This window comes from Cicer arietinum, chromosome 7, assembly GCF_000331145.2.
Source record: "Cicer arietinum cultivar CDC Frontier isolate Library 1 chromosome 7, Cicar.CDCFrontier_v2.0, whole genome shotgun sequence".
Classification (NCBI taxonomy): Eukaryota; Viridiplantae; Streptophyta; class Magnoliopsida; order Fabales; family Fabaceae; genus Cicer; species Cicer arietinum.
In genome coordinates, this window is record NC_021166.2 from 50,556,259 (window position 1) to 50,570,627 (window position 14,369).

At 35.3% G+C, this 14,369-nt stretch overlaps 1 protein-coding gene across 1 annotated transcript in view; it reads right to left on the minus strand.

The window, feature by feature from the left end:
* LOC101504120 (BEACH domain-containing protein C2-like) overlaps positions 1–14,369 on the minus strand; it is a 58,297-nt gene that overhangs the window by 26,666 nt on the left and 17,262 nt on the right. The window contains exons 7-11 of the mRNA XM_073363837.1: positions 12,104–12,217; positions 8,214–8,290; positions 7,830–7,911; positions 1,176–1,502; positions 236–801 (exon numbers count right to left, since the gene is read on the minus strand). Of these exons, the coding sequence (XP_073219938.1) occupies positions 236–801; positions 1,176–1,502; positions 7,830–7,911; positions 8,214–8,290; positions 12,104–12,217 (1,166 nt within the window). The remainder of the gene's footprint in view (positions 1–235; positions 802–1,175; positions 1,503–7,829; positions 7,912–8,213; positions 8,291–12,103; positions 12,218–14,369) is intronic.

Below are 14,369 nucleotides of genomic sequence, written 5' to 3' on the forward strand. Positions count from 1 at the left end.
TTTTCTGTTTGAACTAATTGTTTCAAACTATTTTTGCTTTAGTTACAGTAGGAAGTAAAAAGGTACATTTAACATCTAAGTACTTGCTGACCTACAGAAAAATGAGCAAATGTCAATATAGCTGTTCTTGTATGGAATTTTCCATATAATGATCAAATTTATTCCAAGGGTAATTTATCAATCAAGGGATAAAAAAATGTGCTGGATGTAAGTTAGATCACAGAGGTTGCTTTACCTCCACAAAAGTGCTGAGCATGATTTCCTTCCTTCAGATATCGCATTCTCAATACTTACAGTTCTGACCAGCCTCTTTTCTTCCGCGCCATCCTCTTCCCTCATATATAGAAGAACCATCCTAAGCATGCACAAGAATGGTTGGTCACTGTCTAATAACTGGTATAATGCAGTCATTGCACCCATTCCGGTACCTGACCCTCTCCCTATACCAAGACCACCACCAAGCCCAGAATCATCTAGTAACAATGTTTGGAGCATTGCCACAGACTTCTTAACCAAAGGAAGCTCAATCCAGTTGCCACTGGCATCTTTCTCCAAAGAAGATTTCCAAACATCCCATCCACTCCCACCACCACCAAATGAAGCTGTATTTGAAGGAAGGCCAACACCATACCACAAACGGCTCCTATATTTCCACCCAATTGCTAAATCCTTAGCACAGGACCCATATGATACAAAAGCACAAGAAACAGCCTCATATGGCTCAGCTGCAGCTGCTGCTGCAAGCCGTTCAATAATTGAAGTAGAGATCTCACCATTTGCATCAGCCATTGAAGAAAGGACCTACAATATTTTACAGCATAAGTCTGACCAGTGTAACACTAAACATAGAAAAGACTATGGAGAGAAAAAGTGACGGGGGCTAATAAAGTTATACTAACAAGACTGCAATTAAACTAAAAGAATGCAAAAAATGGCAAAAAGCTACCTGTTAAATCCAAAGGGTATGCCTAAGAGTTGGAGATAAGGCATTGTAAAAAAGAATTTTAAAGGCATATAAGCAACATATTAGTAATTTTCCAGAAAACGCTTATAAAAAATAGGATGATATGCAATTTCAGAGTTTGCAGGAATGTGGGAACAGCAATAAAGACCAAATTTTTCTGTTTATGACATAAGCATTTATGCATGATACTCTTAAATTACTGTATTCTCACATCGAGAGAGATTCCCCCAGAATTACTAGATGATGATGTACGATCACCCGAAACTTCTGTTGATTCACCGACTATTGACATTGATGTTGAGTTCTTATTGATTGGATAAAAGAGAGAAAGAGGAGATGGAGAGCCATCTGCAACACGCAAAGAGGAGGATTGTTTGCTCTGTAACCGTAAATGATCCTCAACAAGCATAAGTATCACAATAGCATTTTCTACTAAAGCCACAGACAGGTGAGTAGCATTCTCTGCCTCTGCCTTAGAGTCGTTTGGAGACAAACCCTCAGCTGCAACCCCAGCAGCTGCCACAGCAATATTTTGTGTCTGTAGTAAGGAAAAAGATGAATGTAGACATTAATGACATTCTTTACAACAAACATCGAGAAATATAAATAATTTCGTATGTATTTATTCTTGTACATACTGTTGAAAAATGGCGTAATCCTTATAATATTTGGCGTATGTATTTATTCTTATACTCCCCCTGTACTCAAACTTACACACAGATAAAGAATAATAGGTACCCTTATTTTCTTTTCTTGAAGTGTAATCAAAAAATTATTTTTATTTCCTAAATTATCCTTGCCTTTTCATTTATTTTTGTATGGGGACTTGTTTCATTGAAAGATATTTTGAAAATAATAGCACTAAATAGGGTGCAATTAGTTAGAATTTGCTTATATTTTGGTCCACTAAATATCACTACTTTTTTACTTATATTTTAGTCTGGAGTAGTATTTACTAAGATATTATCTTCCTTATTTTACTTCTATGTAAATATTCTCTATTTTCTTTATATATCTCTAATGTAATTAAATTGATATACAAAATATTTTAACCCCTATAATCACGGGATTCTTTTGTTATATTCTTCAACTTCCGATATTCCCTCCACATGGAATATTATCAATCACCTTATACGCCTCCCTAGCCTAGAAGGATTAAGGGTGAATGCGCACCAAACCGTGTAGAATCCTCTACCTTTTTTCTAACTTTGTACGCCATAAAGGGCGAAGCCGTGGTTGTGGTGGAGGTCGCCCTTAGTGCACATACCGTAAGCATTTTGGCAATACCAGGAAAAGAGTTACTCCCTTATTGTCTTTAAAATCAGTAAATGTGCCTCAGTCTTATAATGATGGAAATAGACTCTAAGTCAACAAATATTAAATCACAATGTGTTAAAAGTCATACGTGCAATATAACACTTCACAAGCCTCGCCCTCGATCACAATTGCTCATACTGGTAATTCTACAGTAGGTCTCTCTCATCCTTCGTCTCTTGGGCATTAGATTTTGGATTCCGGAACTTCCAATCATGTGGTAGGTACACCCTCTCTTTTATCAAAAAAATTCCCAACCTAAAACCCCACATCATATTACTATTGCAGGCAAATCAAAGGCTAAGGCTAGTGGCATTGGTCAAGCCACTCCTCTTATTTATCTCTTAGTTTTGTTCTTTATGTTTTCAATTGCCCATTTAATCTAAGTCTAAATTTTCTATAAACTTCGCTCTTGATCTTTTGTATACAAGACCAAAGTACGAACCAGACAATTAGTTGAGGCTATGCGAACCACGTCAATCACTTAAGTTGTAGGACATAAATAATGTCACTTTTATTGATGATTTTCTAGATGCACGTGGATCTACCTACTTGAGGAAAAGAATATATCATACTTATTTGGTGTATTTAAAAATTCCTTTAAGTAAATTCAAAAGTTCTGAACTATTCAAAATTGGATTTTATTGGCCTTCCACACATCGCTTCTACATGTCTACAGATGTCACATTCTTTGAGGATACACTTTTCGTCACATCTTCTATTGAATTGAGTCTGTCTCTCAAGTATTACCTATTCCTATCTTTATTCCCAAGCAGATAGATTAGCATTTTCTCCATTGGAGTCTCTTAGTCCTCGTCCTCTGCAAACCTATATGCGTTGTCCTTGTCTTAAATTGCCAACCCACCTCTTGGATTCTCATTACTATTGATCCTCATATGATCAATAATTTGTGCTCATTTTCAACAGCTCAAAAAATGTGGAACTATTTAAAGCGTATCTACAACCAAGACAATAATGCCAAACGTTTTCAGTTGGAGCTAGAGATAGCCAACTACAAACAAGGTAATTTGTCCATTAAATAATATTATTCTGAATTTTTTAATTTGTGGACATGACACTCTACTATTCTATTTGTTGCGGTTCCCAACACTTATCTTGCGGATGTCCAAGTTGTCTTGTCTACAACACTAGTAAGCGGGATCAATTTCGCAAGAAACTTCGTCCAGAATTTGAGGTTGTTAAAGGTGCTTTGTTGAATAGAAATCTTGTTCCTTCTTTAGATACATGTGTTGGTGAACTTCTCAGAGAGGAACAGCGTCTCCTTACTCAATGAACTATGTCTCATGACGCTGTCACTTCCAAACCTGTTGCATATGCTGCTCAGAGTCGAGGTAAAGGTCGTGATATGCAACAAGTTCAATGTTTCTCGTGTGAACAGTTTGGACATATCGCTCGTAGTTGCAATAATAAGTTTTGTAATTATTGCAAGCAGCTAGATCTTATTATCTCTTATTGTCCCATGCACCCTCCACGACCAACACAGCGTTCTGTGCAGGCATTCCATGCCACTACGAGCTCCGCAGTTGGTCCTTCCATTTCTGGCGCCTCTAATGGTGGTGCTCTACTGCCTGAAATGATTCAACAAATGGTACTTTCAGCCTTAGGAATTCAGGGTAAGTCTTCTAATGTTTCGAATCCATGGTTTCTTGATTCTGGTGCCTCTAATCACATGACGGGTTCTTCTAAATGCATGCACAATTTACATTCTTATCATAGTAATCAGAATATTCAAATTGTTGATGGTAATACCATTTCTATTACTAATGTTGGTGATATAAACTCTGATTTTTTGGATGTGCTCATATCACCTGGACTTGCTTCCAATTTATTGTTTGGTGGACAACAATTGTAATGTTAATTTTTCTCGTGATGGTTGTCTTGTGCAGGAGCAGGTGTCGGGGAAGGTGATGACGAAAGGGCCTAAAGTGGGAAGATTGTTTTCACTTCAATTTATTTCCAGTCATATATCTCTTGCTTGTAATAATATTTTGAATTCCTATAAGGATTGGCATAGAAAATTGGGTCATCCAAACTCACCTGTTTTGTCTCATTTAGTTAAAACTAGTTTGTTGGAAAATAAAAATGTTCCAAATGCCTCTGTCATGTTTTATTTGCAAATTGGCTAAAAGTAAAACACTTCCTATGTTTAAGAAATTTCTAGCATACGTTGAAACTCAATTTCAAGCAAGTGTTACAAAATTTCGCTCTAACTCTAGTGGTGAGTATATGTCTCATGAGTTTCAGGAATATCTTCAGCAAAAAGGTATTTTGTCTCAACAATCTTGTCCAAATACCCCCAACAAAATGGAATGGCAGAACGTAAGAATCATCATTTGCTTGATGTAACAAAATGGAATGGCAGAACGTAAGAATCGTCCAAATACCCACCAAATAGATATTCACCGGACATGTATATTTCCTCACATACTTCTTTGTCTGCATCTCTCTCTAGCATATCTATTCCTACTTGTTACTCACAGCCTGTTAAAGATTTGCACTGAATAGAAGCAATGAATAAGGAACTTCAAACTCTTCAAGAGAATTTCACATGAGATATTGTCTCTTGTCCTCCTCATATCAAACCCATAGGCTGCAAATGGGTGTACTCTATTAAATTGAATTTTGATGGGTCCCTCAACTAGTACAAGGCTCAATTGGTTGCCTTAAGAAACAAGCAGGAATATGGAATTGATTATAATGAGACATTTGCACTGGTAGCGAAAATGACAATTGTTCGCACTATACTCTCTATAGTTGTTTCTAATGGGTGGACTCTTCATCAGATGGATGTGAAGAATGCATTTCTTCAAAGTGATCTCACTGAAGATATTTATATGACTCCTCCTCAAGGTCTATTTTCTTCATCTAGTGGTGTATGCAAGCTCAAACACTCTTTATATAGTTTGAAATAAGCACCTACAGCATGGTAAGAGAAATTTTGTTCCACTCTACTTGGGTTCTCTTTCACTCAGAGTCAGTATGACTCCTCTTTATTTATTCATCACACATCTACAGTCATTACTCTACTCCTCCTTTATGTTGATGATATGGTCATTACTGGATCTAATCAGGCATCCATCCAGGAACTTAAACATCATTTACAAACTGCATTTCATATGAAAGATTTTGGTAACTTGCAGTATTTCCCTGGCCTTGAGGTTCATTATACCTCCAAGGGTATATTTCTTCATCAACATAAGTATGCGACAGACCTTATTTCTATGGCAGGCCTCCAATCAGCTAATCCAATAGATACTTCTCTTGAGGTTAATGTGAAATATCACCAAGATTAGGGTGACCTATTGACAGATCCTTTATTGTATCGGCAACTTGTGGGTAGTCTTAATTATTTGACAATTACTCAACCTGACATATCATTTGTTGTTCAGCAAGTAAGTCAATTCATTGACTCTCCTCGCCACCTTCACTTGATAGCAGTTTGTCGCATAATTTGTTATTTGCTAGGTATCTCTCAACAAGGTCTCTTCTTTTCATTGGCACAGTTCCCAAATTGATTGCCTTTAGTGATGCTGATTGGGCTGGGTGTCCCAACACTCGACAATTTGCCACCAATTGGTGCATGTTTCTGGGTTCATCATTGATATCATGGAAAAGTAAGAAACAAACAAAAGTCTCTAAATCATTTACTGAATCAGAGTATCGTGTCATGTCTACTGCTTGTTCTGAGATAATTTGACTTCGTGGTCTTTTGGCTGAACTTTAATTTCATCAAACAGAGCCAACGTCTCTCATGATCATCCATCCCTCACATCAATACTTAGTTTCAAGTTGCAGGCATTCTTACCAAAGTTGTTCCTCGCCCGTGCCATTAGTTTCTAGTTAGCAAATTGATGCTCCTTGATCAGCCGCATCAATTAGAGAGGGATGTGAATCAAGAAATAATATTAATCTGTAATTATATTTATCAGTTTTCCTAATATTTATCAGTTTTCCTAAAATAAATTAGAAAAATCAGGATTTGATTTGATCCCCTTAATTTGTAATTATTAGATATAAATGTTGTAAGTATTATTTATACTAGAAGTATCAAAGCAAAAGGCATCAAGTCCTATTTTGTGACACATACGCCTCCTTTTCTCAATGGTTGCCACGCAACATTGACCATTGCATCACTTATACATAAAAAGTGTCTATCTCCATGGAGATTTAGAAGAATGAGTATATCTAGAGCAACATCTAGCTTAGGAGTGTCATGGATATGTATTTCATCTTCACAAGGCTTGCATGGTCTCAAATAATCCCTTTAAGCATGGTTTGGAAGATTCAACAATGTTCAAAAATATGGCATGGTTCGCAGTGAAGCTAACTGCTCTGCATTTTATAAATGCTCCTATTATCGATTTATTTATGTGGCTGTCTATGTCGATAATATAGGCATTACAAGTGATGATCATGAGAGGATTGCAGGACTTAACAACGTCAAGTCCATCAGTTTCAGCAAAAAAATTAGATTGACTGCAATATTTCCTTGGAACTGGGGCAACTCAATCAAAGGCAAGTATCAGAATTTCCCAAAAAAACTATGCTCTAGATATCTTAGAAGAGACGAGTATGTTGGACTGCAAACTGAGTGATACTCCTATAGATCCAATTGTCAAATTGTTGGCTGGGAAGTTGAATTACTTGCCATGACAAGGCCAGATAATTATATCTTGTTAGTTGGGAAAGGTCTAGTATACACAAACACGGGCCACATGGATATTGTTGAATACACATGCAGATTGAGTAGGATGACCATCCAACAGCCGGTCCACATCACGATATCGTGTTATTATTAGAGGCAATTTGATTTCTTGGAAAAGTAATAAGCACGATTTTGTTAGATTGAATGTGGAGGCTTAGTTTGAACTATGGCACTCAGTACTGTAAAATAGGCACTATGAGTCTCATTTGTGATGAACAAGCAGCCCTACACATAGCCTCTAACCCAATCTTTCATGAGCAGACCAAACATATTAAGATCGATTGTCATTTATTTATGAGAAGATTACATCTAGCGAGATTGCAACTTCTTTTGTTGGTTCTCATAATCTATTAGCACATATTTTCACTAGGTCTCTTCGAGGACCAAGGATGGCATACATATGTGACAAGTTCGATGCACACAATTTGTATGTTACAGCTTGAGGGGAAGAGTAGAGATATGGCGTAATTATTAGAATATTTTTTATTTATATTTACTAAGATATTATCTTCCTTATTTTCCTTCAACACAAATATTCTCTATTTTCATGTATATATTTCTAATGTAATTAGATTGATATAGGACAGATTTTAATAGTTATAATCACAAGATTCCCTTTGTACAGTTATCATTATAAATACAAAACATTGAGAGCTAATCGCTCAACCTATTTAACACCAAAACATTATTCTCAAATCATACATAATTTTAATTTCTAAGCGAAGAGAACGGTGATGTTCATAACCAAAACTGACTTCAGGGAAAAAAGTATATTAGTAGACAAAAAGAACAGAATTATCAATAATGATAGAAAACAATATGCACCTGGGCCTGTAATTCTCCGGCTGCAAAGTCCAGCAAGCCACCTAAGAGTCTTCTCTTAAATATAGGTAACGATTCTTCACGTCTTCAAGACATTAACCAAGGAAGAATGATTATATAAGTCCCAATGACAAAAATTTAAATATGTTGCAAGAAACAATTTATCAAGACAAGAGAATAATATGGTATTATACATAAATTAGAAGTCTTCTACAAAATTCTTTATAATTCTTTTCAGAAAATTTGGAAAGGATCCGTAGAATTTTATTGAGAGAACCAAGTAAGAGAAGGAACATGATACCAGATTGACAGCTTGATGCATATTGCATAGTAGTAGAAAGGGAGAAGTAAAAATTACGAAGGCTCAAAATAGATGTACAAATTTACCTAATTCGCTGTTCTCCTGTGCTAGATCCACCAACAATAGAGAGCCATTCTGCACAATGAATTGTTGCTTCAATATCCTACATATATTGAGCAAAATAACAAAACATGAACGAACCTAATAAAACCAGAAGTCATGCAATCAAACATATATGAACATGTAAAAAAATAAAAGAATAAAATAGGCATTCACATGAAGGAAAATAATAAAATGTGTCATATGGGAAATTATCACAAAAATATAGGGCATTTGTAACAGCACTCAATAACACATATATTCAAAGAAATGTTCAAGAAGCCCTTCAACAACCTGAGTGGGCAACAACTGTAGCAGAAGACGTTCATGCATTGATTAAAAATAACACTTGGGAAGTTAATGCTTTACTAGAAGGAAAAAAGCAGATTGGATGTAAGTGGATATTCTCTATCAAGTACAATGTTAATGGGAGCATAAACCGGTACAAGGCTCGATTAGTAGCAAAGGGATTCACTCAATCATATGGCATAGACTATGAAGAGACATTTGCTCCAGGGTCAAACTTAACTCAATACGAGTCATATTATTTGTGGCTGCAAACTTGGATTGGCCACTTCACCAACTAGATATTAAGAATGTTTTCCTAAATGGTGAGTTAGAAGAGGAAGTATACATGCAAATTTTCCTAAATGGTGTATGTTGATGACATCGTTATCGCAGGTGATGATCATGAGCAAATCAAACACTTGAAAGAACTTTTGGCTAGGGAGTTTGAAATCAAAGAATTGGGGCAACTTAAGTATTTTTTAGGGATGGAAGTAGCTCGTACAAAGGAGGGAATATATGTTTCTCAAAGAAAATACACCCTAGACTTACTCTAAGAAACCGGAATGCTTGGGTGTAAGGCTGCCAATACTCCTATGGTATCAATAAGCAGAAACAACTTCGAAGAAGGTCCTCTAGTTGACATAAATAGGTATCAAAGTCTAGTTGAGAAATTAATCTACATAACTCATACTCAGCCTAATATTGGATTTGTTATGAGCATGGCAAGTCGCTACAGAACAAGTCCTACTGAAGTTCGCATGAAAGTTGTGAACAAAATCCTACAATACCTTAAAGGTACACCAAGTAAAGGTCTTCATTTCAAGAAAAACTCAAATAAGGGTATTGAAGTATACACCGACTCAAATTGGGTTGGATGTACACCAGACAGAAAGTCAACTACTGGCTATTGCTCTTTTGTGAGGGGAAACACAGTCACTTGGAGAAGTAAGAAACAGTTTGTGGTAGCTAGAAGCAGTGTAGAAGTTGAATTCAGATCCATGGCACAGGGCATTTGTGAAGGGATATGGCAAAAGAAGATACTTAATGAAATCGGAGTTCCAACCAATTACATCGTGAGATTATATTGTGACAACAAAGCTTCCATCAGCATCGCAAAGAACCCAGTTCACCATGATAGAACAAAACATGTGGAAATTGACCGGCATTTCATAAAGGAGAAGATTGATAATAGTACTATAAGTATTGATCATGTACCATGGTGCAATCAAACAACAGACATCCTAACTAAAGTTATCCTAAGAAATACATATGAAAATATCAGATCCAATCTAGGCATGATAGCTATCTACCGCACAAATTGAGGGGGAGTGTTGATTATGAGATCAATAATCAGAATCATAGGATTCTAATTTGTATAGTTAATAGTATGTATTAATTAGGATTTCAATTTTATTTTTATTTCCTTTTAGGATAGCATTTATAGGGAATCAGATTCATGATTTCCTGCTTTATTTTGATTGTACATAATTAAATTACTTGTACTATTTATACTCCTTATGTAATCAATTTCATCATCAAGTGAATAAACAATCACTTTTCTGCATGAACTAATGACTTAATGGCAGGAATTGGATCTTCGTTGTGACGACTATTGGAGGTTTACTAAGGACAATGGTTTGTCTCTTAAAATACAAGAGAATGATTGCGTCTTGGTATTACTAGTTTTGCTTCATTAAACAACACAACAAAATCAAAGGTTGAGTTCTCAGAAAGATTCTCTTACCAACAATCCAGAAAAAATTTCAGAAGTAAGAAAAGAAGAGGCTCAATACAGCGTCATGATGGGTAAGTCTCATGTTGCTAAGGTAAAAGGCTCTACCTTGCTTGCTACAAAAAACTATCATGAAGAAGGGAAAAACCATGGGGCGAGCATTGAAAACGTCCATGGCATACTTCTGAAATTTGTTAAAATTGTTAGAATATAAGAAAATATCTTATAATATCTTTTATATTATATTAAAGTATCTTGAGTTATTTTCTATGATCAATTTATAATCATAGAAATATCTTAGAATATCTCTCATTATTATTATGATTTGTTCCTGATTTAGGATTGAGTCTATGTTTCTCCATAAATAGAGAATAGTATTGAGTCTTTTGTAATCAAGATAGCATAAAGCTATTATCAATAATATTCAAACCCTTATTATTTTCTCTCCTCCTTTTCTTTAAAATCCCACAATTTCTTTAAAATCCCACAACTTCAATAGAAATTTCCATAACAAACCTCAAAGATGGAAGAAAAAGGGATAAAATAAAGGTTGTGCTCTCCAAGCTAGTACCTCTAATCAAGTAAAACAGCCTCCTCCAAACTCAATTCCATTCACCAAAGAACAATTAGACCAACTATACAAATTGAATCTCATACTCTTTCTTGCTCTATACTTAAAGAGGTAACTTTTTAAACATTACCCTCCTTAGAGTCAATCATAGTCATACATGGATTATCGATCATATGACCAGAGTCTAGTCTTTTTTCTTCATATAGTCCATGTGTAGGTAACCACAAAATTAAGATTGCATATGGCTCTCTTTCAACCATTGTACGGAAAAGTTTTGTTGTTCTATCATCCTTGCTAACACTTAAGAGTTGTTATAGTTAGTTATTTAATAAGGTAGTTTGGACTATTGTATATACATCGGGGGTATGTAGTTAAAAGAGGATATATTTTGAATATTGGGAAGTTGTGAATAGAGTAGTAATCTACTGTGAAGGGGAAACCCTTAGAGGAGATATTTCTCTCTTATTTTTTAACAAGTAATTTATTGTGTATAAATAGGAGGTTATGTAGTTAGTTAATAAGGTAGTTAGAATATTGTGTATAAATAGGAGGTTATGTAGTTAGAAGTGGATATCTTTTGAATATTTTGAAGCTGTAAATAGAGTAGTAATTCTATGTCAAGGGGAAACCCTTGAACTAAAGATTTCTCTCATATTTTTTTATTAAAGTGTTCTTTCTTTAGAATTCAATTCTTGGGTTCCTAACACAATCCTAAAACTGTTATTGGGTCAAGATGTATATTATAACACTTGCATTTGTCCAAGAACTGACAATGCACCCCAGATAGTATTGTTTTCTTTCCTATCGAATAATTTGTTATATTAAAAAACAAAATAAAAGGAAGGAAAGGTTCTTTTATATCTCTGCAAGCACAATAATAAATCATTTTCAATATTAAAGTCAAATTCAAGTTTCATCTAATAGTTTGACATTCAAAAGATACAACTTCAGCCAAAGAAACATATATTTAATACATGCGTCACAGGAAACAAATGATTGCATGAGTAGGTTGTAGACAAGACATCATGAAGGTGCATAACCTAAATAAGAAAAGTTAATAATTCAAAAAAAATATCAACCTTCCATCCATCCTTTTCAATATTACTGTCAAATTCAAGTTTCATCTAATAGTTTGACATTCAAAAGATACAACTTCAGCCAAAGAAACATATATTTAATACATGCGTTACAGGAAACAAATGATTGCATGAGTAGGTTGTAGACAAGACATCATGAAGGTGCATAACCTAAATAAGAAAAGTTAATAATTCAAAAAAAATATCAACCTTCCATCCATCCTTTTGACGCATTGAATGCTCTAGAATGATGATAAGGAAGTTATGTAAGAGGTCTTCTATGTCTCTTAGGCTTGTCGAATCAGATGGTTTGCTTGGACCCAACTGTCAAAGCAAAGAATATAAGTAGCATAGTTGAAGAAGTATGCATAATAATTATTAATTACAATATTATAAATAAAATAGTAACTTCGCAAAAAAAGTTTACATGTATTCACAAGACAACACTATTTATGTATTTTCTAAACTTATAGTTTATATACTTTGTTTACATATACGAATAACATTTATTAAAGAGAAATAAAAGAAAGTAAAGAATGGAGAGTTTTGTCTAATTATGGTGAAACATATGGTCAGCTCCTCAGCTCCTCAATCCGTCAAAGTGCAAGTTCTTTGCAGATTCTATGTCTTTGCCTTGTATTAATGAGCTTCGGGACTTCTTGGGTTTTAATCATGGTCACTGTTGAAAGGGAAATCAAATTTGATTCTCTTTTATTTTATATTATTCTGTTTATTTTTATTTTATGATTCTGTCATTATTACTCAATATTACTATTGTAATTTTTTTTTCTATATAAACAACTTAGGGCTGTAGTTATAAAACATGAAACTATTTTGCCTTTTACTTTCTTCATGGTATCTAGAGCTCTTGTTTAGGGTTCTGTGAAGCTTTCCACAACCCAGTGGGGTTTGGGACTCCAAACTTAAAAGGACGCCAACATTTTGTTTTTAAATTGTGAACGACTTGTTGTGCGACCCAACCCCGTCTACCTAATAGCACACAATACCCCATGGAAGACAGCCCTTATGGGTAGCGGCGGCAGCCATGGTTTGGGTGAAAAATCAGAAGTAGTCAACAACGCCGACAGTATTGGTTTAGGCAATGGCAGCCCTGGCGGCGGCGGCCCAGGATGCAGTTGTGGCTAGAATGGTTTATTTAGCAATGATTTTTCCAATTTTTATGGCTATGAGGGAACTTCTAATGCCCTCAAGGTTGAAATCCAAAAACTCAATGGAAAAAATTATATCGAATGGTCCCAAACCCGCAAGATTGATACTAAACGTTAAAGGAAAATATGGTTTCCTCACAGGAGAGGTGCAAATATTTGCCACAATTGATCTGAATTATAGGTTTTGGAAATCGGAGAACTCTGTTATTGCTTGGCTCCTTAGTAATATGAAATCACCAATTAGAAAACCTTTTATGTTTTTGTCTACTGCAAAGGAAGTTTGGTAGGCTGTCAAAGAAACATATTCTGATATTCAGAATTCTTTTCAAATTTCCGATCTCAAATCACGATTGTGGCATGTCAAACAAGGAGATAGAGATGTCACTACCTATTATAATGAGTTGATGACACTATGGCAAGAATTGGATCTCTGCTATGATGATCATTGGAAGTGATGTGAGGACAGTGTTATGTTTCTTAAGAGACAGGAGAAACGACCAAGTATTCATGTTCTTGGTTGGGCTTAATAAGCGGCATATGAAGTCTGAGGCAGAATATTGGAAAAGATTTCATTGCCATCACTTCGGGAAGCATTCTCAGAAGTTAGAAGAGAAGAGGCGAGACAAGGTGTTATGATGGGTAAGCCACCTTATGTTGTTGAGGTTGAAAGCACTACCCTAGTCACTAAGAATGAAGACAGGAAGAGAGATGGCAAGAAACCATGGTGCAAACATTGCAAACGTCCATGGCACACACGTGATACATGTTGGAAGCTCATGGAAAACCTCTAAATTGGAAGACAAAGGGAGGAAACGAAAGTCTCACCCTCCAAGCTGGTACCTCTGATCAAGAGAAGCAGTCTCCTTCAAGCCCATTTCCTTCAAGCCTATCTCCTTTCACCAAGTAGCAGTTAGACCAATTGTACAAACTCCTTGAGTCCCAAACCCCTTCTTGCTCTATAGCTCAAGAAAGGTAATTTTCCAAATACTGCTCTACTTAGTGTCATTCTCAGTCATACTTGGATTATCAATTCTGGTGCTACTGATCATATGAATGGGGAGTCAAGTCTGTTTTCTTCTTATAGTCCTTGTGCAGGTAACCACAAAATTATAATTGCAGATGGCTCTCTTATTGCAGAGAAAGATTTTGTTATTTTGTCACTTGTGTTAACTTTAAAAGATGTCTTACATGTTCCTAATTTATCATATAATCTTTTGACCATTACTAAATTAACAAAGGATATAAATTGTCAAGCTAACTTCTTTCATTCTCATTGTACTTTTAAAGATTTGAGCACGGGAAAGATG